At 44.9% G+C, this 26510-nt stretch overlaps 1 protein-coding gene and 1 pseudogene across 1 annotated transcript; one reads left to right on the top strand and one right to left on the bottom strand.

Moving 5' to 3' along the window:
- The first annotated feature begins 1923 nt into the window (after positions 1 to 1923).
- LOC142572992 (uncharacterized) lies at positions 1924 to 3059 on the top strand (annotated as a pseudogene).
- A 2384-nt stretch (positions 3060 to 5443) lies between these two features.
- LOC142576964 (ubiquitin-conjugating enzyme E2-17 kDa) lies at positions 5444 to 26481 on the bottom strand. The gene is made up of 6 exons (XM_075687063.1): positions 26325 to 26481; positions 24944 to 25007; positions 23327 to 23358; positions 23067 to 23144; positions 17057 to 17162; positions 5444 to 5742 (listed from the first exon to the last, which is right to left on the bottom strand). Exons 1-6 carry the CDS (start codon positions 26346 to 26348, stop codon positions 5603 to 5605), a joined length of 444 nt encoding a protein of 147 aa, XP_075543178.1. The 5' UTR covers positions 26349 to 26481; the 3' UTR covers positions 5444 to 5602.
- Between the last annotated feature and the right edge of the window lie 29 nt (positions 26482 to 26510).

Below are 26510 nucleotides of genomic sequence, written 5' to 3'. Positions count from 1 at the left end.
GAAAGGGGACCCAGTGGTTGTCGGAAGTAAACAAAAAAGACAGAAAAACAGCTAAGAAGTTTTGGGAACATCTCAACTCCTTGAGTAGTAAGACTAGCCTAGAGCAGAGGTTTATATAAGTTACAGCTCAAGGCGTTCGGCTAGGAGATGATGCAATGGAACATATAAGAACAATGATGACAGAAAATTTAACAAACAACAAAACTTTGCATGTACTCCATCAGACAAGGATGGACCGGTTAGTGCAGTGGCTCCACTTGAACAAACAGTGTGGGAAGGGCAGAGAAGAGGGTAGTGGCACGTCAACGGGTCCTGATGGCCATCCCAATTATGTTAATAAAGACATTGGGCTCAAAGTCTAAGCAAGCATTAAAGGGACACACAACTGCTCGGAACATGAATCTAGATGTCCATGGTGATGGAAAGATTGCTTATCATAGAGGCTAAAACGAGCCATGTTTTTCTAATTACACATAGATTTATAGTATTTTTAATTCTTCTCTAAAAGTCGCGAAAAATGACCTTCGGCTCCCCAAACGGCAATAACATGAAGATGTACGAGGCCTATCACGTGATTTTCTATTAGTGTACGCAGTTTTTGGTCTTTTTATTAGTATTGAAATGCAGTACACTTCTTTCTCTTGTCTTTTTCTAATTTAGAATGTGCAAATAGGCCTTCATTTGTAGTGAGTAGAGTAGTGGCGCTGCCTTCGCCTTCGTTTTCTACGAGCTGGCTTGGCTCATCTATTGACAGAACGACGACGGGGTCCAGCCAGCCACGACGTAGGCGTGTATGTGGGGAAAAATGCGGTACAAATATAAGAAAGCTCTGTACAACAACGTGAACTTATTGTACCAGATTTTGTTTTCAAAATTGGTTGAAAAGATCAAAATTTAATTGGTTAACCACAGTTACAGTCAGTCCTGTGAAAGCAGAGTGATGGGCGGCTTTTGCAATTTACGAGGCGGGCTAGCGACATCGCTCTCACTTCTCAGTGTTGCTGGAGAGGGGACTCTCAATTTTTTAGAGCCTGCTCGGATAAAAAAATTATGCTTACAAAACATCCACGCGCTTTTGGATGTAACTGCTGCAGGTGCAAGCACTACCAAGGGTGGGCCTTGCATTGCGCCATAAAAAAACAGGTCCCGAAAAATCAGTTGTCAGTCCCCTTAAGAGAGGTAGTGAGCAAAATGACAATGGATGGTAAAGCACCTGATGGGTGGAGACTAAGCAGGATAAGCATGTATAAGGGAAAGAGACACAAAGCAGACATAAACTACTGTCCCATAACAGTGACGTCAGTGGTTTACATGGGTGGTGCTGGGGGAATTACAAAATGGGTTCTGGAAACAAAGGAGGTTGGAGGACAATCTCTTCTTATTGACGCAGTGTATCGAAATAGCAGAAAAAGAACACAGGCCTCTATGGCTGGCATTTCTGGATATCAAGGGAGCCTGTGACAGTGTAATCCAAGTCCAAGACGATTTGTGGGACAAACTGGGTACACTAGATGTGGAAGATGGAGTAACTTATCTTTTAAACAATATCTATAAATGTAACAAGGTGCTTATAAAATGGGGGAATAAGGTATCCGAGCCTATAGAGATACAGCAGGGGCTTAGGCAAGGGTGCCCTCTGTCACCTTTGTTGTTTATGTTGTATCTGCAAGGATGAGAGACACAAATAAGAAAGGTGCGGACTTGGCTTCAACCTTCGTTTTTTATGCTGAAAACCAGTGTAAAATAAACACAGACAAGGGAGGTGCACAGGGCAGCGCTCGTCCTGTGTTCCTCCCTTGTCCGTGCTTGTTTTGCGCTGTTTTTCACTCATGGATTTGTACCAACTAGCTCGCATTCATACCCTTTTAAGTCGCCTTCTTTTTTTTTTTTCAAGCAAGGAGAATAGATTGAACAGTCATTACCGGGACTGATTTACGCAGACGACATCGTATTTATGGCTAATAACAAGGAAGATTTGCAGAGATTGATGGACATCTGCGGCAAGGAGGGAGATAGATTAGGTTTGAGGTTTAGTAACGAAAAATCAGCAGTCGTGATTTTTAATAAACAGGGTGGCAAGCATAGGATACAGGAGGTTACACTGGAGGTAGTGGGTAACTACAAATACTTTGGAGTGTGAATAAACAGTGGGGCTGAGTACCCAACAGAATATGAAAAATATTTAATGACTAAAGATAGCAGGAATGCAGTTGTGATGAATAGGGCACTGTGGAATTACAATAGGTACGAAGTGGTGAGAGGGATTTGGCTGATGGTTCCTAGTCTAATTTTCGGCAGTGCGGTCCTGTGCATGAGGTTGGAGGTTCGAGCAGGGTTGGAAAATAAGCAACATGGGGTAGGTAGGCTTGCTCTGGGAGCACATGGAAATGTACCAAATCAGGGGGTACAGAGCAACATGGTTTGGACATCACTAGAGGGCAGGGAAGTTAGCAGCAAGATAGAATTTGAGGAATGATAAAGAGAAATGGCAGGAAAGCTGTGGACTAGGAAAGTTTTTCAGCTACTTGTACAAGAGGAATGTTGACTGACACAAAATGGAGGAAGCAAACCAGAAAATTGTCAAGAAAATATTTGGACGGCAGCTGGGGGGGGGGGGGGGGTGCAAACAAAGAAACATCAGTTAAGAAAAAGGTTAAAGAAACAGAGAGGGGTCTGTAGAATATAGGGATGCAGACGAAATCAGCACTGGAAACATACAGAACTTTCGAGCAGGAAATTGCCAAAGAAAATATCTACGATGATTATAGGGGAAGCTCTTTGTTGTATGAAGCCAAGTCGGGAGTACTGCAGACTAACACGTACCGAGTATTTGTACCAAAAAATAGACACATCATGTGGCATGTGTGGAGAGGAGGAGGAAATGGCTGAACATCTGATACTGTTCTGTAAAGGGCTTCACCCTACAGTTCAAAGCAATGGGGCTGATTTATTTAAAAGAATTGGGATTTAGGGACAGTGGAGGCAAAACAGACATTAAGCGGGTAGATATAACAAAACAGAGATTACCTGTATGGTGGCTAAAATCAAGGCAAGAGTAAAATTTCACCCTCCACTAAGTACAAAATATATTACTAGTCATGGCTAGGTGGCATGTGCCGCTACCCAGTTTAAAGGGTTCAGCTTTATCCATCCATCCATCGTCTGTATGGAAACAGAGTGCTGCATGAACGGAGGTCTGTCTGTGGCAGCTGCTGTGAATCATGGCCAGGCATCATGATTAGCGAGGCAGTCGCGCCACACTTTGTTCCTTTTGAAACGTGCCGCACAAGACAGTGTTTGTGACAGCCAATATATGGCAAAATGAAAACACATGTACAGCTGCGCTCAAATTTCACATTAGGGTATCGTAATCGCTGGCAACTTCTTTCCCATGCTGATCACATGGTTTGTGGTAGGCAGACCAGCAGATGCTGCGAGGACATAAATGCCGTGTTCATTGTTTGTTGCCAAACTTACTCAACCATTTGGTTTAGACCACCCAGTCTTCCATGAACAGCTGCGAATGCAGAAACCTGACCGAGACCAGAAAACCAAAACTTTTGTGTACAGCAAAGCTGTATATGGCTAGGGTTCTGTGCATTTTTGTTCTCAGTCAACAAAAACTATCATCATTAATGGCTCATAGCCCCATAAGGCACGAGGCTACAAGCACTCAGCTAAGTGAAATGAACAGTGCTTACATTCTAATCATGCGTACAACACACAGAACAGTATGTCGAAAACTCGTCTATGGCTCATACCCCAGTAAGCAAGCAAAGAAATGCAATGGCTCCAGCCCCTGCAAGGTTCCTGGCTAATCACTTTGCATGAATTAGTTGCGATGATGCTACCCTTGTGGTCATTGATTTCAATGTGGATGTGTAGAGACCGAAAAGGGAGTTTTTACACTTTCGCCCGCTTTGGCCATGCCTACATTCACACTGCCCTCTCTTCATCAGCATTCCCAAGTGCTTGCGTATTTCCTTTCCTTCCACTCTCCCGTGGCGGCAGTTCCGTTGTCCACGTGAATGTATATAAAAATCGCGGTAAAAGAGTTCCTACCTCTGTTCAAAATTCTGTGTCGTCTGCTAAACAGCTTCACTGGTCATCCACCTTCACAGGGTGGATGGCTCATTTTTTTAAAACTGCAGTAGGGGACGATTACTGGATACGCCGTGCATTGTGGCTTCATTGAATTGGGCAAACCTCGAAACACCAACACGCGAGATTTAAACCTTCTGTCATTCCCTGCTTCCTTAGCTAGGTTTAGCCTGAACTGTTTAGGAGATGTTTCCACATCACACTTTATTTACCCATGGCACGCACTCTCGGATTCGAAACTACTTGGGAATGCAGTTAAGCACATATTCATGTGCGCCGACGAATCTCATGGGCTGCGCGGCAACGGTATTGGAGGTGTGAAAAGCGGTGGCACAGCAACAGGAGGTAGAGGCTAACTGCTGAACAATTCAGAAGAAATCGTGTCAAGTGAACCTGCACCAAAAGCGCTTGGAATTTGAATTCTGGTATTTTACGTGCCAAAATCTGAATACAATTGTTTGGCATGTCGTAGTTGGGTATCCGAAAATTTTGACCTGGGGATCTTTAACATGCATCCAATGGAAACCAATGGAAAGCAGCAGTCATTTGAACTATGGCAGTGGCACCACTTACATAGGGTGGTCTTGAGCGCAGTTTTACATTGTTGCTCATGTGCGTCAATAAAAGAGCAAAGCAATAAAAGCAGTTCCTGTTGGAACTTCTGCTGGGCGTGCCACTTACATAGGGGTCTGCAACCAGGTCGCTCTACTCGGGTGCACGATGTGAAGCACCCGTAAACAACCATTATTATATGAACAGTGCAAACAACTTTGGTCGTCTGCTGCCGCTACTCTGCGACAATGCCGTACCACGATCACCTAGCACCTGGCGAGAGTTGTTGCTACCCTATATTCTAACCCTACAAAAGTGGCACCTCCATAGACAGCCGCTTTGCAGTCATCCAGCAGGCACAGAAGATTTCTAGGAGGCTATGGACTGGCACACAGGGGAGGGGGCAAGGGGTTGCATTTTGGCCCTATCAAAATGTGGCCTAGGCACTCATGAGAATATGCTTAATTTAGTGAGCAAAGGTTGGCAGCAGTTTATACAGCTAATAAAACGACTAACCTGGCTTCGTATAGTTGTCTAAACATTTGCCATCACAATCGATGCTTTACCTGTTGAGCAAAACCAACATTTTTTATGCAGAGAAGCCCAAAAACCAAATGTCCTTATAGATTCCTTGCAAGACAAACAACCATGGTCCATTTATACCACAGCTATCCACTCTACGGCAACTGAACAGCACAGGCGAGCAACCCTTTTTAACCCTGTTTTGTCGCTTCACAGCTATCGCGCAAAGAAGTGTTAAATCCTGCAGCTATAATTAAATAGAGACAACTGTAAAAGATGATTTTATTTACACAAAGCACAGACTTCCAAAGCAGTGGCTGACATTCTCTTTGCACTACCATAGGGTTTTTAAGTCCCCTTTTTCCAGGGGATACAAAGAATGTTGAAAAAAAAAAAAAAATAAAGCCAGGAAAAATCCTTATTAGAGTCACATGGCATACTTCCTGGTCCACTCCTTTGCTAGGTCATTGTACTTTTCTCGGTCAGTCTTGTATATCTTGGCTATCTCTGGAACCAGGGGGTCATCCGGGTTGGGATCACACAGCAGCGAGCAAATGGAAAGCAAAACTGCAAGCAAAAATATGGCAAAGTGTGAAAAATTAAACTAAGCCACAGTGTGCAGTAAACTGCACTTAATGCAGTCCTTTCAAAAACCAATAAAACTAACCAAGAACATTCAATATTTGTCACAGTTTACTATTGCAAGGCATATTATTGTATGGCAATTTACAATTCAACAAAGTTAGGCAAGTAATAACTTGCTTAGTAGTGAGCCAAGATGGAGGACATGGGAAGTGCTCAAAACACAATGCATGAAAATAACTGCACACCATTATTTTGTCTTCATAATCAAGAGTAGGTGATGTTGCCCCCTCCAAATGCATGCATCTTAATGATTCCAAACTGGTTCCACCATTCTGGTGCACATTGTAAGACCTGCTACAATGCCTCCCCCCATGCACGAAATTCTCCAAAATTCCCATCGCAATGCAGCTGAGACAAGCAGATCTACTGCGACGCCATGCATAGCGTTTTGTACTACCCAAAACCTACAGGCGCGGCATAGAGGGCTCTGTTGACCGGCGTTTCTGCAGTGCCGCCTAAACAGCCTGTCAGGCTCATGAGGCTAGCAGCAATAATGATGTAAAGTGAGTTCAGTTCAGTTAAGTTATGGGGTTTTACGTGCCAAAACCACTTTCTGATTATGAGGCACGCCGTAGTGGAGGACTCCGGAAATTTCGACCACCTGGAGTTCTTTAACGTGCACCTAAATCGAAGTACACGGGTGTTTTCGCATTTCGCCCCCATCGAAATGCGGCAGCCGTGGCCGGGATTCGATCCCGCGACCTCGTGCTCAGCAGCCTAACACCATAGCCACTGAGCAACCACGGCGGGTTAAAGCGAGTTCGGCATGTTCACATTAAATGAATGCTGTTTTCATTTTGTGAATGCTGTCCTCACTTTTTCTTGTTCAGCTTACATTCAAGGCAAGTTTTTATAATTTTTTCGGGCTTCGGACATTCGGGGGTCGGCTTAGAATCAAGGCCGGCCTTGATTTGAGTAAATACAGTACTTTTGTCGTGCGAAGTGAATAAATACTGCATGTTTTCTGCCCTTTTATTATACCCTCTTGTTCAGTTTTTCATAGGTAAGTGGGTGATTTCATGCTATTTCTGTTAAGCAGTACTACCGTTTAGCACATACTTTTTCCGAGCTCCGGCTAACTACGGTTTAACGAGGTTTCACTGTACCTCAATAATGTACCTGTGTCACACACACCTAGGAGTGAACAGAAAAGTCATGGTATGAGGCATTATAACGTAAAACTATTCCAATCTCCTGACGTCAAATTTACGTAACCACGGATGTAAGCATCAGGCAGTGACCCGCAGCATTGCCTGAACAGCCCAATCAAACACCCTCCTCATTTATAGGAGGTCACTTGTTTGCTTTCAAGACGAATAACATTGCCTACATTGAGCGACTTTTCTAATTGGCTGAGAAGAGGCAAGAAGCACGCTCAAGTGGAGAGGGTTTCGATGGGGCCCACCCAGTGCACTGAAAACAGATAACCGGATGAAGAAGGAGGTGCCAGCGTCTGTGATTGGACCACTTTCCCTTACTTAGCTTGTGGTGGCTTGACTTAAAATCACAGCGGCATTCAACGGACAGTTACAAATGCTGTTAAAACGAATCCTCAGCAAATAAGAGTTGGCAGAGCGATGTTGTAGTATACGTGCCGAAAGGGCTCTATAATGTTGTAAGGCCCCGCAAAAGGTTTGTTAAACGCAAATAAACCCATGCTCTCTGGCAAGCGAGAGTAGCCAGTCACCGAATGATTGGCGGCAGCCATCTTCTATTCCTTTCGTGACGAAGCAGCCTGCGACTATTCAGAAAAAAAAAAAAAAGCTTTGTTCGGAATATTAATGCATCTTTAACATGCACACATCACTTTGACACAAGGACTTTTCGTGGTCTTGTGATGTCGAGTGAGACAGGTGAGATAGGTGCAGCCTGAAACCTTTTGACCAATGCAGAGGGTTAATGGCCAAAAGGCGTCGAATAAGCAATTATTTTTCTTTTGTCCGGTCGAATCCTGCATGATCAGTGTGTACACATCATGTTAGATTGGGAGCTATCGCAGTTTTCGAGAAGTCGCATGACAGACCGGCGAAGTGGGGGGATGGTTCAAAAATGTTCTTGACCTATTGGGAAAGGCTGATTGCAGAATTGGAATAGAAAAGTTTGGAATAGCTTTACGACAGCACCCATGGTTTAGGCTTTGTGGCAAGAGAGGTGGAGAGGCTGTGTGCTTGTATGAGTCCACTACACCCAAGTCTGTGCCAGACCTGTGCAGAAAGATTGTTCTAGTAGCTAATTGTGTGCCTAGCGTGATCCCAGCATGTTTAGCTTTAGAACTGAAATGTTTTGCTGCCGACACCTATGGGCAGCATGCAATGGCTAAAGAGATTAGCATAATGGATATTATAGGCTGTGCTTTTCACAGCATTAAATTTCAGCAAATTAGCTACATAAAAGAGTGCATCACTGGCTTTTTGGTAACAGCAGCAGAAAATATTAAACCCCTCATCTTTTTCCATACCTTTCCTGAAAGATGCTGTACATCTACAGTAAAACCCTTAACTCAAAGTTGTGAAAACTGGGAAAAATTCTGTGATAAGCACAGTTTCGAGATAAGCTAATTTACAAAAATAGTCTACACTCGTTACAACGGACCCATGTACAACAGACTTTTGGATATAATGGACTATACTTCAACCTTAGTTTGCTCTACTTATTTTATTAATGAAACAAAGTTCGCTTTTAACAGATCATGCCAGAATGGACTATCGGCTACTGCGAACGAAATTAGCAGCAATTTGTCAAAATCGAACGTATAAAATGGACTTTTGCAGTCTTGACATGGGCTGGCGACTGACTTGCGAGGATCAGGCAACGATCGCGGCTCAATACTGTGCGCACTAGGGATTCCGGAAAAAGACAAGAAGGAGGGCCCGATCGAAGACATCAGCGAATGGTGCAGAGAACTACTCGCAGACGTAGAGAAAGCTACCGATAAGGTCGAATGGACGGATTGGCGACAAGAACCCCCCCAGAGAAGGAGGAGACAGATCCCGTGGAGCCGGGAAGGACAACGCTCCCCAACCATCCAGAGTGGATAGCCGGCTGCAGGGTGTCTACCAAGTTAGCATTTCCAAATTCCCTGAGTTATGCACAACTATGTTTTATGTCAAGACGGGCTGAAACCATATCGCCCGGTGCTGCCACTCTAGTAAGAATATGAAAAAAAAAAAAAAACTAAAAAAAAAATGACTTAATGCAATTTGAATACTACGGAGTAGTGTTTATGCTATTAAAAAAAAAGGAATAGAAGGGAGGGGTCAGTAAAATGCACAGCAAATAAAATGTCTACGAAAAAAAAATTGCAAATCGAGTCGGACATTCTCAAATACAAATAAAAGGAGATGCATACAGAAGCAAATATTTTCGAATATGAGCAATTTCTATCAACTGATAGCAAGCTCAGTGGTATGAGGCCCGAACTTTGTCACAATTGAGATTCTCTCTCAACAGCTCGTAAGTCAACCTCAACTGTCCTGACACTCCCAGCCCGCAACAACGCCTCAGTGTTACGTTTCACTTAAAGAGTTTATTTTGGTTTGGATGAGGGACATTTGCATCTCAGCATCAGCCAACACTTAGTTTTTTCAGCTCAAAACCGCTGCAGCATTTTTCCTTTCCCGTTCATTCCCCAGTGCGTAGGTCCTTTCTGTTCTTGTCTGCCTTCCACCACTCGTTCGCCCCCCGGACCATTTGACGCATCTTCTTGGTCAGTTGCACAGTCCACGTCCGATTTATCGAACCCCCCTAGGGGCCGCGTAAACGTTCGAAAAATCTGCCGGTTGGAAAAAATAAATGCATGTCAATTACTGCCCTTAAGGGCTCAATCCGCCACAGGCACATTCGAAAACGCTCTGCAGGCCTGTCGGTACACGTATTAGGCATATTGGTGCTCGTACTGTGACAGGAAATACCAGGTGCACGCGTGTATAATTAAGGAATACATACTGTGTCTCAGAACAACAGCACCTTCACACGCTTCTGCTTCCCTGCAATACTTTTTCGTATGCTTCACCAATTAACACTTCTGTACAGAGGCAAAGCTGACTTTCAGGAACTGGCATTATGCAACGCACCGTGCTTTCCAAGCTTCTAAGCCAATCGCGAAGACCACAAAGGCGGTGTCCGTGCCATTGCTGACCAGCAGCGAATTCTTTCAATAAAAAACACGGCACCCAACGGCAAGAAGCTTCATAGTGAACGTCGAAGCAGCTAGGCCTAGCGTTGCCGCAGTGGTGGCTACGGCTACCAGCGGATCTGCGTGCGAGAGCGCCAGTTTGAGGCGGCGAGGTAATAAAAATGGCAGCAGTGGTGGCTTTGATTAATGCCGTTTTGGACCTGCTGTCACGGCAAAACGTCCGGATAATTGGACGACGAAGAGTTCTTGCGTCTGAAATTTCAGACGTTCTGATACATTGACTCTATGGGGTACGTGGTGGTGTCGCGAAGCCATCCAAATTATCGGGAATCAGGAAAGTCTGTCGTTGATTGTACACTGGCAAGTCCTCCAGCCGATGACAGGGCGTCAAAGACGATTCATTACTATTCCTGTGTTACTCGAGCCAGCATTACCACAACTTTCGAGCCTTACAACAAAATTACCCTAATTTTCCCTGATAGAGGCACAAATTACCTGACTTTTCCATGAGTTTTCCTGGACTATTCAAAATCCCTGAGAATTCCCAGTTTTCCCGGTTGGTAGACACCCTGCGGCTGGCACATCTCGTTACAGCCAAGAAATCCATGCAACGGAGAGCGAATAAGCAAAAACTCAACAGGAAGATGCGCAAGAAGATCGCCGAAATCAACTGGGAGATCGAGACGCTTTGTGCCCGCTTGTGCGAGCAAGACTGGCAGGAGCTGTGAGACACGATGAACGGGAACATAAGCGTGTGAAGCACCTGGAAGATTTTCAGGCACCTGCTTGACCCGGCAAGCACCAGAACGGCAACCCGTACAGAGATGACCAAGCTGCGACACATGTACAATGACACATGTACAATGACGCGGAAGAGATTGTACAGACACACCGTGCAGAGTCACCCAAAGTACCGTGGGGCTCCCAACGAGGAGCTGGGCACAGACTTTTTTGTGCAGGAAATTAGAACGGTCCTCCAGCTACTGAAGACCAAATCGGCGCCCGGTCCCGACAGGATCACCAACAAAATCCTGAGGAACCTGAACAACGCCATCGAGAAGCTCCGCGAGTACATCAACGCACGCTGGAAGGAGGGCCGAATTACGCAAGAGTGGAAGACCGCGGACGTTATACCAAAGCCGGGCAAACCGCTAGAGGTCAGAAACATGAGGCCGATCTTCCTCACGTCATGCATCGGGCAAGTGATGGAGCATGCCTGCTTCAACACGGTGACAACGCTCCTTGAGAAGCAGGACGCCTTCGGCACCCACATCATCAAGGAACTTTCCACGCAGGACGCCATGCTGCAGATCAAGGAGCAGGTTGTGAACACTCCCAGCATGCAGATGCGTGCCCTGCTCGGGCTAGACCTCAAGAGTGCCTTCGAACTATGAAGCACATGGCCATACCGGACAAGATCAGCCGACTCGATCCCGGGGCAAGATTCCAACAGTATGTCAGCAGCTTCCTGAATGGGCGCAAGGCGACAGTCAAGATCGACGGGGCCCCGCTGCGAACGGTCCGAATGGGTGGTGCGGGAACGCCGCAGGGCTCCGTACTCTCCCCCTTTTCAACCTCGTCGTGATCGGCCTGCTGGAGCATCTCAAAGCAATAGAGGGCGTCAATCACACAATCTACGCAGATGACGTGATGGTGTGGACCCCGGAGAACACGAGCGTCGGCGAAATGCAAGACCGACTGCAGTGGGCCGTTTAGGAGGTGGAGCAGCACCTGCAGACACGGGACTCGTCTGCTCACCCAATAAGTAGGAGATCCTGCTCCACAGAGCGCGCAAGAAAGGACTCCTCCCGCAGGGCGTGCTAGAGGCTGTCGCTTGGGCGTCCGCATCACGACGAGGGAAGGGACCCGAATACCGACAGTGTCCAAGTTGAGAGTGCTCGGCCTGTGGCTGGAAGAGAATGGTGCCAACCGCGAGCAGGTTGCCCAACTGCAGAAGAAAGTGGCCACCGCCACAGACCTCGTGCGACGGGTCGTGAACAAGAGGAAAGGAATGAAGGAAGACAACGTTACGAGGCTGATACAGGCGTACGTGCTGAGCCAAACAGCGTACGTCGCCGCGTATGCCGACAGGAACAGGAGCAAAACCGACAAGCTGAACGTGGCAATCCGCAGGGCGTTCAAGACCGCCCTGGGAGTACCCCAATATGTGCCAACCCACAGGCCCCTCGAGCTGGGCTTACACAACACGCTCGAGGAGATCAAGGCGCAGAGAATCGCGCAGCTGGAGAGGCTGTCGAGCACTAGAACAGGAAGACGAATCCTAGACCTGCACGAGATTCGATATCACGAGGGGCGGGGACTGAAGGAAACACTGCTATCGGAAGTCAGGGACACCATACAGACTGAAAACATGCCGAAGAACATGCACCCGGTGCATGACGTGCAAAGACGTAATCGCAGGGCGGTAGCAATCCTCGAGGAGCACGAAAGACGAGAAAGCGTCCTCTTTGTCGATGCAGCCAGGTACCCGCGGCCAGCCGGTGATCGTGATGGCGACGAGCGACGACGACCATCAGCGCCGCTACAACGGAATATGAGAGACGAACCGGAGTTACCAACACCACCATCACTACTACGACAAAAACAGCAGCAGCAACACCAGCAAGATCGATACTGCCAGCAGACGGCGGTGGCACCCACCTTCTCCATGGCAGTCGTAGATACGAAGGGAAGGATCCGAGTCAAGGCATCAGCGAGGCTGCTGTCAGTCGAAGCAGCGAAGGAAATGGCCATAGTCATTGCGGTACTCCACGGAGGGGCAGAGGATGGCCCGATCATTAGCGACTCCAAATCAGCGATTTGGAACTACACCAAAGGGTGGTTGTCTGCGGATGTGGCGCGCATGCTCAACGCCAAGGCCGGGGACTTTGGGTCCGGCACGATTACAAACAAGTCCCTCAAGTGGTTCCCCGCGCACGTCAGAGAGCTTGGCACTAACAAAAAGAACAACAGCCGCAATAACAACAACACTGCTAATGGCCGAAGACACACTGACACCCCACCCAACCACAACGAGCACACCCACCTCATCGCGAGACAGCTTACCCGCCGCAACGCGGTCACCCAAAGGGCAGCCGCTGCCATTGTTGTGCGGGACCCCAGCGGATGAGTGACAGCGACGGCCACCCCGTCCGCCGTTACCAACACAACCCTAATCGCGACTGACTGAGCTGGGGACTACGGGGACGCCGACCGCGATGATGTGAAGTTTCCGGTCACGTACTGAGAGGTGTTTGGACACTACAGGAACAAACGAACAAAATATCCACAACTGCATGGGCAGCTGGACAGGTCCCAGGTGGTCGACCTGAGACGGTTGCAGACGGGCGCTTTCAGCAACCCCTAACCCCTACACCACCTGTGGCCCACGCTGCACCCATCACCCGGCTGCCCGTGGTGCGAGCACGAATGGGCCGAAATGGCCCATGTGCTTTGGGAATGCCAACACCATGAGGAAGAAGGACCAAGAGGAAGGGGGAAGACAACAGCAAGACCCTCTGAAGCGGGGCGCCTCACTGAGAGATGGCAAGCTGCCCTCCTCAGCGAGGCACCCGAAGACCAGGAGTGGGCCATCCAGCGGGCCGGGGCCATTGCCGAGGATCTTGGAAGATTTTCCTAGGGCGATGGACCCCTGGCAGCCTAGCCCCGGGCACCAACAGCAATAACCGCTGGACAAATAAAGTTTATTCCTATCCTATCCTAGGGAGGGAGGAAAGCGAGATGGATGCATGCAGTCTTTCATGTGTGAGGCCCGAGGGGCTTCTACTTTAATGGCTGCTGTTTAACGTAGCGGGTGCAGTATCTCTAAAGCTATCTGCGATGTGGACAAAGCGCGCCCAGTGCCGGTAGTTTCGTATGCACTGTGCTTTCGACGTTTAGTTCACGTTGAAGCGAGAGACAGCAAGAAGGCCAATTTGCTTTCTCACTCCACTTTGACAGCAACTTTCCGTAGTCATCGAGCAAGATGTGCTCATGCTTACCTGTGCGCGCGCGACATGGTGCTTGTTAATTTAGTTAGCTAATGTTCACAACTTTATATGGCCGATAAAACTACTATCCTCACTTTGCATAGCTGTCTACTAATTTGCTATCGCAATTGGTGCTTCGTCTTTTGGGTGACACAGACTTATTTTTTTTTTTTACTTTGGATATTCATCACTCACTCTTTGTAATAACGTTGTTAGACATCGCAACCAAAGTTTTAGAAGCGAGGTGTTTCACATATTACAGACTTCAGATAAAACGGACATTTTTTTGTCGGATTATCAAGGTCCACTGTAGAGAGAGTCGACTGTATAAGCCCCTGGCCACGCATGGACCATATTGAGCATTTTGAAATAGGCACCAGTAGCCACTGAATTTCTCTCAATAGCTCATATACCAGGAGTGGTATTTTCGGTGGATGACTTTGGCAAGATATTGTGCAACTGGGCACCCGACAAGTGCGGCGTCTATGGGCAACAGTGATCCTTGCGCAGAGCCAAGCATACACTGTTGCACGTAGGCACCGACGTGTCCAAAGTGTAGTCCCGCGAAATACTATAGCTGAAGTGCTTGTATTCACAAAAAGTAATCGACCAGAAATACCACCCCAAGGCCGCTAAAATTTGTAGCCATGCCTTCTGCTCTATTATATGGCACTCTTTCATCCACCATTCTCAGCTGGCTTATCACATTAAAGAGTTTTAGCGTGTCCGGTATTCGGGTAAATGCAAGCAAACCGGGCGCTCTACCGGCAGAGGCACAAACATGAACAGCCTACATGGTGCAGCCATCTGGTGGCAGAGAGCTCAGACAAGCCCAGCTAATATTGCAGTAACCAAGTGTGTTCTACTTCGCTGCTAGTGTAAATTTTCGGCAGCGGCGTAATCATGTTGCTGCCGAAAGGTTACACCAGCAGCAAGGTAAAATACACTTGGTTACTGCAATATATTAGCGATTTGTTTGGTTGAGCTCTGCACCATCAGGTGGCTACATCGTGCAGGCTGTTCACATTTGCACCTCCTCATCCGGTAAAATGCCCAGTCCGTTTCCTGGAATACCAGACACGCTGAAACTTAATGAAGCAGGTGGAGTGTTGCTACACTCTAAGAAAAGTTTACACCCTTTGGAGTGTATATTTGCCACACAACAAAAATCATCTGTCTTGCCCGCATTTCCTTTCTTGAAAACGCTGCGCTCTTTACTTTCCTGTCGGGAATACTATGTCATGCTGATAATGCGCATGCCGTTCATTACTGGAAAGTATCGGGCTCGTTAAAGAAAGGAAATGAGGACAAGACATGATTATTGTTGCGTAGCAAATATACACCCCATAGAGTGCAACTGTTTTTAGAGTGTATGACCACTGATGAAGTGCAGCAAGAAACTGCATTGGAAAAGGCATTACTACAAAATACCGACCCTGAACGTGTTACTCAAGAAAATGCCAAAAACAAACATTCGGCACAGATCCACAAACATAGAAATGCACAATATGGTGAACAAGTCACCTGACAATGCTCTGTGTACATGTGAGCATGCATGTTGCAGAGGTCACATGTACCTTCTCACGCTTCGTCAGAGTCAGAGCGACGCTCTGCCCGCATTATCAACGAGATCGCAGCTGATCTCATTGTAAACAGTGGCGTAGAATGAAGTGGAATTCCCTACAAACTTGCGTTCCTACTACATTTTTGGCGATATCGCAGCTGTGCTAAAGGTATCGAAACCTTTGGGTAGTGACATTTTCGCAATAAAAATTTTGAGATACCTAGAATACGGCACATAGTCCTTTCGAGGCAAGAGGAAATATACATGGGGTTGACACCAAGCCAGGAAGAAATTTCGACTTTACCTATCTTGCGAGATATTAGTTCAACTAGGGTTTACTGTACTTGATGTGCGCCAATGAATGGTTGCATAGAGTTTTTTATTACAGTGCATCACAGACATCAAGTACAGTTATAATGAAATACAATAAAACAACTGCAGTGAATTTTTACACAGTAAATAGCATTCAAACAGTGAAGTTTGTTACCATAGCAGACTTCTGTTAACTCGATGCTGGTGAGGCCAAGAAAATTGATATAATTAACCAGTCGGTCGAATTAAACAAGATGCTGAAAAAAAGCCAGAACACACTGGTTGCCCTATTCTAGCAAGCCCCCAAATCAAACACAGGCCCACTTTCTATGTGTCTGAAGTAGAAATTACATTAAAGAAAGATAAGCAAGGGACTAATACGCGTTGCACATTGGCGGCCGGATTTATAAAGTCAGCTTCGCTGCACGACATTCATGTTATTCTGTAAAGCATAAGACCGCCACGAAGCTAGTTTTTGGATTTATGTCCGATTGCACCGTGCAGGCAATTTGTGAACAGATTTTCATGGATTTAAAATAAAAGGAAAAGGAAGAGGGGGTGGGGGCACATTTAGAATCGGGTAAATACTTTAATCAGGCATTGCAAGTTGCAGCTATTGCTTGAAAACCTTCCTAGGGTAGGCCAAAAATAGAAGTTTTTGATGGGGCAAAAAAAGTGTTTACTGTTCCCTAAGCTCCACTGAGAGACGCTGCCACTAAAGAGTTGCTATCAGGCTCACCATAGGGGTGCTGACTGGTCAAATTCAGATGGTCTGTTGAAGGCCAATTTTAGGATCGAAATAACGAAAGTTTGGGGCTATAAAAATGCATGGGTTGCGGGCCAGAACCTTTGACCGGGATTGAACAAACCAGAGTCAAATTAATGGAACTTTACTGCAACTACTAGCAGAAAGCAGTCCACATGGGTGCTTATGCATGCATTAATGATCTTTTGTTTACTGTGACATAACAGTTCAAGTGCTACACAATTTATGAATTTGAAAGTAAACAGTGGTGCAGAGATATCCATTGTACATACTGTGGATAAAATTTAGCTCCAAATTCTGTCCACTGTAGTCTGCTTAATAAAAAAAAATTACAAAGAAGATATAGTTGGGAAAAAAAAAAGGCCAGAAGTACGCTCTGCTGTATGTAGATTCGTTACAATCAGGGTGGGAACAGTGGGTGTGTGCAAAGCACTGTTTATTTTTCGAAACTTTCAACTAAATTTTCTCACCTTTAGATATTGTTAGAGCTGGGGACCACTGTGACCTCAAGATATCCAGGCAAATGCTCCCATTGCTGTTGATGTTTGGGTGGTAGATTCGCGTCGTAAAGGCTACCTGCAGGTCAGACAAACACGCAAAAAGAAAATGCATGGTTCAACATTACTACCAGCATTGCCCAACAGATTTTTCAGAGTTAAAGATTGATATTGCAAAAAGCTGGAAGATGCTTGGGCACCTTAAAATTTTTGGCATAGCTGGTTTTAAGGTGCACACAATATGGCGAGTACTGTAACAAAACTACATTAAAGAATTTGTCAAAAGTCCTCAGGTGGCATCCTCACTATACGCGCATGCAACAGGTTGGCATGATGAAGCACACCACCCTAGCAGCTGCCAGGCACCTCAATGCTGGCGTGACATTGGAGGAGTTCCACGATGTTGCACGAGATGAAATAAGCAGAAAATAATTGGCTTCACTCGGCAGCCAGTCAAATATTAAATGTTAGTGTTAATTTAGTGTGTGTTCCACTCAAACCAATGCGCGCACACGTAAGCTCAGCAGGAATGCTAGTGTGCACGTGCACAATGCTCACGCCAGCAGTGGTATACAGAATGCTGTCCTGGCTCCGCCACAGAACGGAGCGTTGGCAGCGTGTCCACTGTGCTTTGTCGTTTTCACTGCCAAATGCACTCCGTCTCCCTGGAGACGCCTATGCACGCCAGGGAGATCACAACTTGATTAAAATAACCAATTGGCGTATCGCAGTAGCCATTCGAAATCCATTTCATCTGTTGTAGCCTATGGATCATATTTTGGCTGTATGCATGTCAATTGCTCTTAATTATATCATTCTCAAATATATCATTAGTTTTTGCGTAGCTGCTATATTCTTTTAATTACCGTATTTACAAGATTGTAAGTCGACCCCCCCATATCGCATGACAGGACGCATTCAATAACGAAAATTTATTAGTAGCTGACATGGTCACTGGACTACTCGTCTTCACTAGTGCTGCTATCGTCATCGTTGCTACGGTTCCACAGCGCATCGTCGTCCAGCGAAATTTCACATTTGGCAGATGACCGCACCACGACATCTTGTGGAACAGCAGCCCACACCGAATGCACCCAGCCACTCATACTCGCAGCCGTCAGGGAGGCTCTTCTGACAGGTCCAGTTGGCGTAATTTCACTGTCTTCTGCCGCCAGCCACTCATACTCGCAGCGGAGCAGGTCCTTAAAAGGCAAAGGTCCGGGCTTGTTTCATGACCATGTCGCACTTCACTGGCAGGGACCGATCACGCATTTCAGCGACGTACACCGCAAGCTCCGGAAAGCGTCCAGAGTTCGGCGTGTAGGAAATTTCTCACTTTCCCTCACAGGCGAAAATTTTGCTTCGCTGCAGTCGCCACTCTCGCACCACTAGTTCAGAAACATCAAAATTGCGGCCCGCTGCGCAGTGATTTGTTTCTTTGGCGTAAAGGATGGCAGCCCTCTTGAACGCTGCTGTGAACGAGTGCCGAACGATTAGTGGGCCTGGAGTACTCATGACGACTGAGGAAGCATAGCAGTAGCACTTAGCCGGCAGTCAAGTGGAAGACGTCAAAGCAATGCCTATGCTAATGAAACCTGCGAGCGGTGTCTGCTCTTCCATGAACTACTGATACTCCCCACAAGCGCCGCCATTCTGAGGGTGCCACCACAAATGGGAACAGCGGCGCTTCCATCAACCATAGAGTGTCGTACAATAATTACTAGAGGGAACTCTGGCGCTGCAGTCGTACCACCATGGGAATGATGGGAAGTACATGGATTTGTCTGGTCTTCGTGCTTGTGGATTCAGACGTTCCTGTGGCCTCGTATATTACGCTATATATATTGTAAATTTCAGCGCCCCCTATAGTCTGAAGTGCAGAAGGTGCCGGGAACATGCACAATTGCTATTAATTGCAACGATTAATCAAAACGCACTAAACGTCTCAAGGTAGTGACATGCCCGCGATAAATTCATAAGAGCGTTTCATTCGCTTTTTGATACATGCGTCCGTGGCTTAATGGTTTCAATATCAGGCTATTGTGCTAGAGCTGTGTTCGAATTTTGCTGTTGGACAATTTTAATGATGTTTATTTAATTGCTTATTATGCAGTACATTGTTGAAAATGACAAGTTTACAAAGTCACAAACCCGTTTGAAGCCAAAATGGCAAAGTTTAGGCAAATCCATTTACTTCCCATAATTCCCATGCTGGTAAAACCGCTCTCATTGCAGCTCCCGTAGACACTAGTGCCCGAGTTCCCTCTAGTAATTATATGTATGAAACTATGCCATCAACTATCGACACCCTCCCATGAGTGTTGCATGCCCTGCAAAACACTCAAAAATGTTGAAAAACCCTTCCGAAAAGCGAACAAACACACAGGATAGCGAAAAGCTACGGGTAGGGCCATAGAGCAAACATAAAATTGTAACTACGTTGTAGCTCCCATTGGTCTCGCTCTTTTGGCGGTGCCACGTTTTGGTTTCGATTGTAAGTCGACCCCCCCTCCACTTCTGATTAAAAAAAAAAAAAAGTGGTAGACTTACAATCATGTAAATACGGTATGTCCTACATAACTGCAAAATATAGTGATCTTTGGAGGCACTTCCTTGAGTGCAAAATTTTCACAAAAAGCATTGTGCCGTAGCTTATTTAGCTCGTTGTAGACAGCAAAGTGCCGATATCTATTTGAACTGCATGTATGTGAAACATAACCTTGCACTTCCACAGCTACTGCAGAGATATTGCAATTTCAAGTAGATATCAGCATTCTACATATCTTGAGTATGAATGCCAAATTTCACTAGTACTATAGGACAATTATAAGTGCACAAGGTTATTCTCACAGGATTGTGAAAAAAAAATATCTGTGAAGTTTACGAATGATCTCTTGCATATTAGCACTAGTTATACATGCAGTTTGAATAGATATCAGCACTTTGCAGTCTATAAAGAGCTAAATAAGCTACAGCACGATGCTTTTTGTGAGAACTTAATATACAAGGAAGTGTCTTCAAAGATCACTATTTTGCATTTGTGTAGGACATAATTAAAAATATAGTAGCTACACAAAAACTAATGTTTGAGTCTACATAAAAAACTTATGGCAGTCTTGAAATTTCTAGTACAAATTTTTGTTCCGAGTAGCATCTCCCCTTAAAAGGAAAGCCTACGGTAGCACCCATGTGCAACTGCAGGAAATCAGACATCTGATATTGAATTTTACTCTCAAAAGTCTCGTAGAGTATTTTGGATGCTGCACTTCTGCACACTGTTGCTCAATTTCCAAGGCCCTGTAGCGGCAGCCATCAGTGCTCTTTCCATATGAAGAATGTCGCACTTGGGTCACTAACCAAAAATATTTCCTTCTCTCACTGCACAACCAGAACACCTGCTTGTTTTTTATTTTTTCAGTAAATGTTTTTCCTCCTCTTTTCTTTCAAGTTATGGTGCTGAAAACTTGTAGATATGCAATTTTATGTGGCTATCTCTAAGATTTTTTTTACTCAATTTTCCAAGAAATTTGAAAAACTAGCCTTAGATTTCACTAAGTCTCAGTACTTATGATAGAATAACTAGGTTATCTGTATTGCTCGGTCTACCTGGTCTAACCTAAAAGAGTTGCGAGACCTTTAAAGTTGACACTGAATTTTTCGTGGATATCAACTTCAAAGCCTCGCAACTCTTGTTCTAGCATAAAGACTGGTCGATTTCTTCTTTGAATTATTTGATACTCTGTGTAATGGAATTTAAGAAATTGATTTTTCACAAATTAAAATGACAGTATATCTAAAAGTTCCAACAACTTTTTTTTTTTGGCTGTTCTAAGATGCAACCGTCTATTTAAATGATCCCATGGACACCAAGTACATTGAAGTGGAATATACGTGCATTATGCCTAGAAGTGGTACTCGAAGTGGCAGCTTTGTCATTGTTCACTATTCAGTGTGCCTAGCAGACTGCAGCTTCAGGCCAGCCGTGCTCCAGTATAAACATCAAAAACACCACAAGTCTGGCATTGAAAAGGCAGCTGCTGCTCTTGCAGCCACCACTCAGTGCTGCCATTTTTAACAGACAAGAAAGCAAGACTTCTGCTTTGTTTCTGCGAAATGCATACTAAAAAATAAGTTTTACGGGAAGCTGGTGCTATTATAGTGCAGCATTCACACCAAAATATGAAAGGACTGCTACTTATCAATGGCATTTAGTAGATGAAAAGGAATTTCTGGACGAGCGAGACTTGTCCTTGGCATGAAAAGGGTTAAGTCTCATGTGCCTCTCTTCCAGATATCAATTTGGTTCAGCTGTACAAAACATTCTACTCAAAATTCAAGGATACTGAAGGCCAAAATTCAAGGAGGAAACAAATCTAATTGTACACATACACTGCAAAATAGTGAATATAGTTCTTTGCTGCAAGTTCTTGCAGCTAAACAGTCACCGAGTTGGAAACACGCTTTAACTCTTCAGGCCACTTTCCTTTATTGAAGTTACCATTGTCATGATGATCATAGTCATGATCACCTTCTAGCATGATGGTTAAGGTAGTGTCCGATTTCAGCCAGATACTCGTGTTAAAGCCAAATGACAAACTTTCTGCCAGGCATTTCCAGAGCCTAGAGCTTGAAAATGGAGCCATTATGGTTCTGGCGTGAATAAACTAGCAAAACAACAAAATAGTAGTACAGATTGGTCGCTTGGTGTAGAATTCAGGAGTTTTACGTGCCAAAACCAGAATTTGATTATGAGGGGGACTACTGTAGTGGGGGACTCCAGTTGAATTCTGACCACCAGGGGATCTTTGACGTGCCCTCAATGCACCGCTTGATCTGGCTTTGTCTAGCTCCACGATGGCAACTGCAATCTAAACAAGCCTGTCGTTGGTGGCTATAAATTTGCCACATTGCAATCGTCTAGAGACTCAAAATACATATCTAGAATTTTTTTCCGATAGACAGCGGCTATGGCATAGCCACTATGTGGAGTTTGTTACTCTAAATATTCAAATGTTGCCCCAACCCCAGTTATCAAGGAATTTAAGGATAACATTTTCAAGGAGCATTAAAGGCCCTTGAATCTTAATTCAAATGCAAGTTTTCAAGGTGTATGAACCTTATTTACTGTTCCCCACCTTGCACGACTCAATACAATCCAAAATGACTATGTAGGGTTAGGTGATGTCTTTCACTTTTTAGTCTTCAAGGAACACTAAAGAGAAAAATAAATGTCGATTTCCCAGTAATATCTTGATTAGAAAACAAACAAAGGCCAAAGTTCTATTTCTCGAAATTCCCGACATGACAGAAAGGCGATTTTTCTTTTTTCGTACTAGTGCTGTTGTGGCTCACAACTTGCTAAGTAGAGTCTTTGGCTATTTTGGAATGCAGTGCAGTCTATATTTACTGATAAAAATTAACTAGGCCCCAGTAGATGCTGTCAAAATCCACAACATCACTGCAAGTTGGTGTCGTTCAAGGTGGTGTCACCCCAAGTCATCCGTTTGTGTCCAATATTGTAGAAGAGTAATTCACTAACACAGCTACAACCTTTATTTTTAATGTCCTCTTAAAAGGGAGGTTGGGGGGGGGGGGGGTGCAAAGCTAACAGTCCCTTCGATCCCAGTGTGTGCGTGTTCTACTACTGACATACCACTCTGGTCCGCTTTTGGATTAGACTCCTTTTTGCTGACCGTAAAATCCTGTGTGTAATACAAGCCAGATTTCCCTAACGAGCTTTAATCTAAATCATGTACACCATTTCTTCTGGCTCAACATGATGTTTTAGTACAATAAGCAACCGTGAAAGGGAAAATTGTACACCTGAATGTGGCACAAAGCTACAAAGGAAACCCATACCTTGTGTGTAGATGCCTTAAGGTTTGCATTAGTTTTTGATTACACAAAGGAACGCAGTTTAACTTTACACTTATGCTTCTATTAGAGAAGCACCCAGAATATGGCTACAAACAAGACTACTTACCTTGGGTGGTTTGAACGGATAGTCTGTTGGGAAATGGATGGTGAGGAAGAACACTCCACCTTGGTAGGGGCTGTCAGGCTATGAAAAAGGAATAAACAAGAATGCATATCAGTCCACTGCCAGTAGCCACTTCCAACCACTTGCACAACATCATGTGGCAAAAAAGCTGATCTATCACTAGCAGCATCACGCTCAAGTAGGCATATTACCGGTTTTATTATTACTGCTACAGTGAAAATAAAAGTGAAAAAAATACTTACGGGTCCCATAATTGTAGCCTGCCAGTGGAATACTGCAAGTCAAAAGAAATGCAAAGCAAATCAGTAAATACATATGGAGGCTCAGGCTCTTAATGCATGCAAGAAAGCTTAGTCTTAAAACTAGTTCACGAAATGATGTCCATGGTCATCAACAAATGAAAGGTATAACGTAAATGCACTTCGTTTCTGCACAGCCTTGATGTTCAGGGTCCCTCCTGTAGATGAGTGCTACAAAAGCTTAATGTGATATTTGGACCTATTTCACCGTCCGCAGAAACACCCTCCCCAGCACAGCCCAAAATGTGGGTTTTGCATGGCCAAGATGAGAATGTCAGCAACATAAGTAATGTTGGTCAAGTGCCAACATCACATATGTTGCTAAAAGGCTGACAGCAGTGTCTGGATTAATTCTGACTACATGGGTTGCTGATGTCTCAGAACACGAGTTTCTGCATTCCTGCATTTCATCTCCAACATGCAGCTGCTAAGGCTAACTGAACCCACATACTTGCACATGGCTATTTAGTAGCCAGTGAACCACTACTGAAAGTGCTAATGTACTCGGTGATTACCCTTCCACACTTGTAACTTAAAACTTAAGAAAATGACAGCTTAACAATATTTGGTTGAAACAAGTTATGATTAATATAAACATAACCACAGCACACACATTAAATTAAAAATTAAATTGTGGGGTTCTACGCTCCAAAACTACAATCCAATTATGAGGCATGCTGTAGTGAGGGAATCCGGAAATTTGGACTACCTGGGGTTCTTTAAAGCGCACCTTAACCTAAGTACTTCGATCGTTTTCTCATTTTGCCCCCATCGAAACGCAGCCACCGTGGACAGGATTCGATCCTGCAACATTGTGCTTGGCAGCCTAACACCATAGCCACTAAGCAACCATGGCAGGTAGCACATACACATTGTGACAAGCACAACATGGAGGGGAAGAATTCAGTATTTTGCAGTGTTGAAGTAGTAGTAAAATCAAAATACGAAGTAGTGCACCTTTTTATGATTCAACAGACAATTGTTCTGCTGATGAAAGGAAAACATGCTTTGCAGACTACTCAGTTGAAACTATCATATTGTGCTGTGCTTCCTGCAGAGATACGCATGGCATACTTCTTAAGCCTATTATCCATAAAGTCTTGAGTAAGGTTTATGAAACCAACGAGAAAAAATGTTGCTTTGTGCTATGAAGCACATGACGAAATACCTTAAGAAAAAAGGCAATGAGTCATTACATTTACACCATCACACCTTCACATACACTGCTACTAGTATTTAGTTACTAAAACACTGAACTTGCAAGTTCCACCTTTCTGTTCCAGCCTTTTTAATAAACTAGCACTTTGTTTCATGTTTGAGGACACTGACAAATTAAGCTGAGGTTACACACACACACACACACACACATACACACAACACCCAAAATATATTTGTTGAAACACTGAAAATGTCATTCTTCAAGTGACATGTGCAGAAAGTGACAAAATAGTGACTTTCTGCACAGTGCAAGTGCAAATTCGATGTGTCAAAACTGAACACTGCACAAGTATTTTGCGTGCACGCAAACAACGTAAATTCAAAAGCCTAAAAAAGCCTCACAATCATCTCCTACAGGGCCCGCTGAACATTGGGCAGGAGGATCTCTTCCCAAGTCCTGCAACTCCTAAAGAAAAAAAAAAAATGCGAATAAGATCCAAGGCATGAGACAATATGGTGCTTCGTCAAGTTAAACAGCAATATGTTCAAAAGCAATTAACCTTTCTGAACAAACCCGAGTACGGGGAATGCTCAATGGTTTCAGTTTCAGCATGCGGACGGTCTATCACGTGACAGCGACGAGAATTCAATCAAGCTACGAAATAGCTGGCATCGACCGCGACGTTCGGTAAAAATATAATAATGAAGACGGACGGGAGGGGGGCTTCTTTGCCGGTGTCTAACAGGTTTGAACAAACGCCCGTCGCGCATTCTTGAAGGTCAGTGCCACTATACGAGCAACTCAGGCGTGAATTAAATAAGCTCGTCAGCTGATAATGCTTTACCCCACACGATACAGACAACATTGCTCAATGAAAGGAAATTTATTTGCAGCCGGAAACTAGCAAGGAACATCCGCGCCAAGATTCGAACGCCAGAACGCGTTCGATGTGACGTCCGCTGTCGTCATTTCCATTGCGAGGAGTGACTCACATCTTCAAAGGCTGTGATGCGCACAAGCACGTATACGTAGCATTACATGATTATTGTGCAAAAAGATGCGTTATCTTCATTATTCCGCTTTACTACTCTTTTGTGGAGGCGGTTTAAGATCACTGCACGAGACCTACTGTGAAAGCCATGTAGCTTACATCACTGAACATTCGTAGGGTCTACGAGAGCTGCATTTTTAGAAGAAAAGGGACTGGTTAACAAAAACTCCACTGCAACCGTCAAAAATTGTTCTTTGAATGTTATCGAGTGGCACAAGGAACATTCCAGATTTACGGCGTCACATTCGCTCATTCGTTCGCCGCAATACGTGGGCAACACCTGCCAGATTGCCCTAAATGAGTTGCAGCGCCCAATTCACCGCAAGACGACAGTTTCGACGCCGTATCACGGCGAATGTTCGTTTTTAGAATGACCCGGTGAGGAACATAGGCTGTCGGCACACCACAAGCGGTGCGGTGCCTGGAACACCGTAACACAAGGAATGCATCATCGACACATCTTATCACAACGCACAGAATTAATAAATTATGACGCGGAAACATATAACGGTCGTGCACATATAAGCGCAATAGCTACGGCTCAAAGGCGGCAAAAGATAGGCTTTCATTCACTCGCGCCGGTGCGGTGGTAGGCCTATAACCACCTTGACACGGCAGTGTTCCGTAACATGATCTTTCCAACACATAAGAGACACTTGCTCCATATGGAGTCGTTCAGACATCTAGCAAAGAACTAAATTTTCAAAAAACGGAGAAAATCGTAATATTACCTTGTTGATCCTCTTCAAAGCCATGACAAGTAAGCCTACCCCCTGAATTCCACGGCTAAACAATCGTCGCCCTGCGCAGCGGCGGACTTGCGCGTGCTAACTGTTTCAAATGATCTTTTTATCACTGAGCCCCAAAAATTATCTTCAGTGCATGAAAAAATTACTAATAATTCTATAATTTTTTCG

This window comes from Dermacentor variabilis, chromosome 1, assembly GCF_050947875.1.
Source record: "Dermacentor variabilis isolate Ectoservices chromosome 1, ASM5094787v1, whole genome shotgun sequence".
Lineage (NCBI taxonomy): Eukaryota > Metazoa > Arthropoda > Arachnida > Ixodida > Ixodidae > Dermacentor > Dermacentor variabilis.
This window is presented reverse-complemented; position numbering and strand designations above follow the sequence as displayed.

What these genes read in the sequence shown, in the direction of transcription:
- LOC142576964 (XM_075687063.1), bottom strand. Translation starts at nt 26,348, where the DNA reads ATGGCTTTGAAGAGGATCAACAAG. An exon ending in GGGCCCTGTAGGAGATGATT is followed by an intron (nt 23,359 to 24,943) that starts GTGAGGCTTTTT and finishes TTTGACTTGCAG; the next exon opens with TATTCCACTGGCAGGCTACA. An exon ending in AGGCTACAATTATGGGACCC is followed by an intron (nt 23,145 to 23,326) that starts GTAAGTATTTTT and finishes CCTTTTTCATAG; the next exon opens with CCTGACAGCCCCTACCAAGG.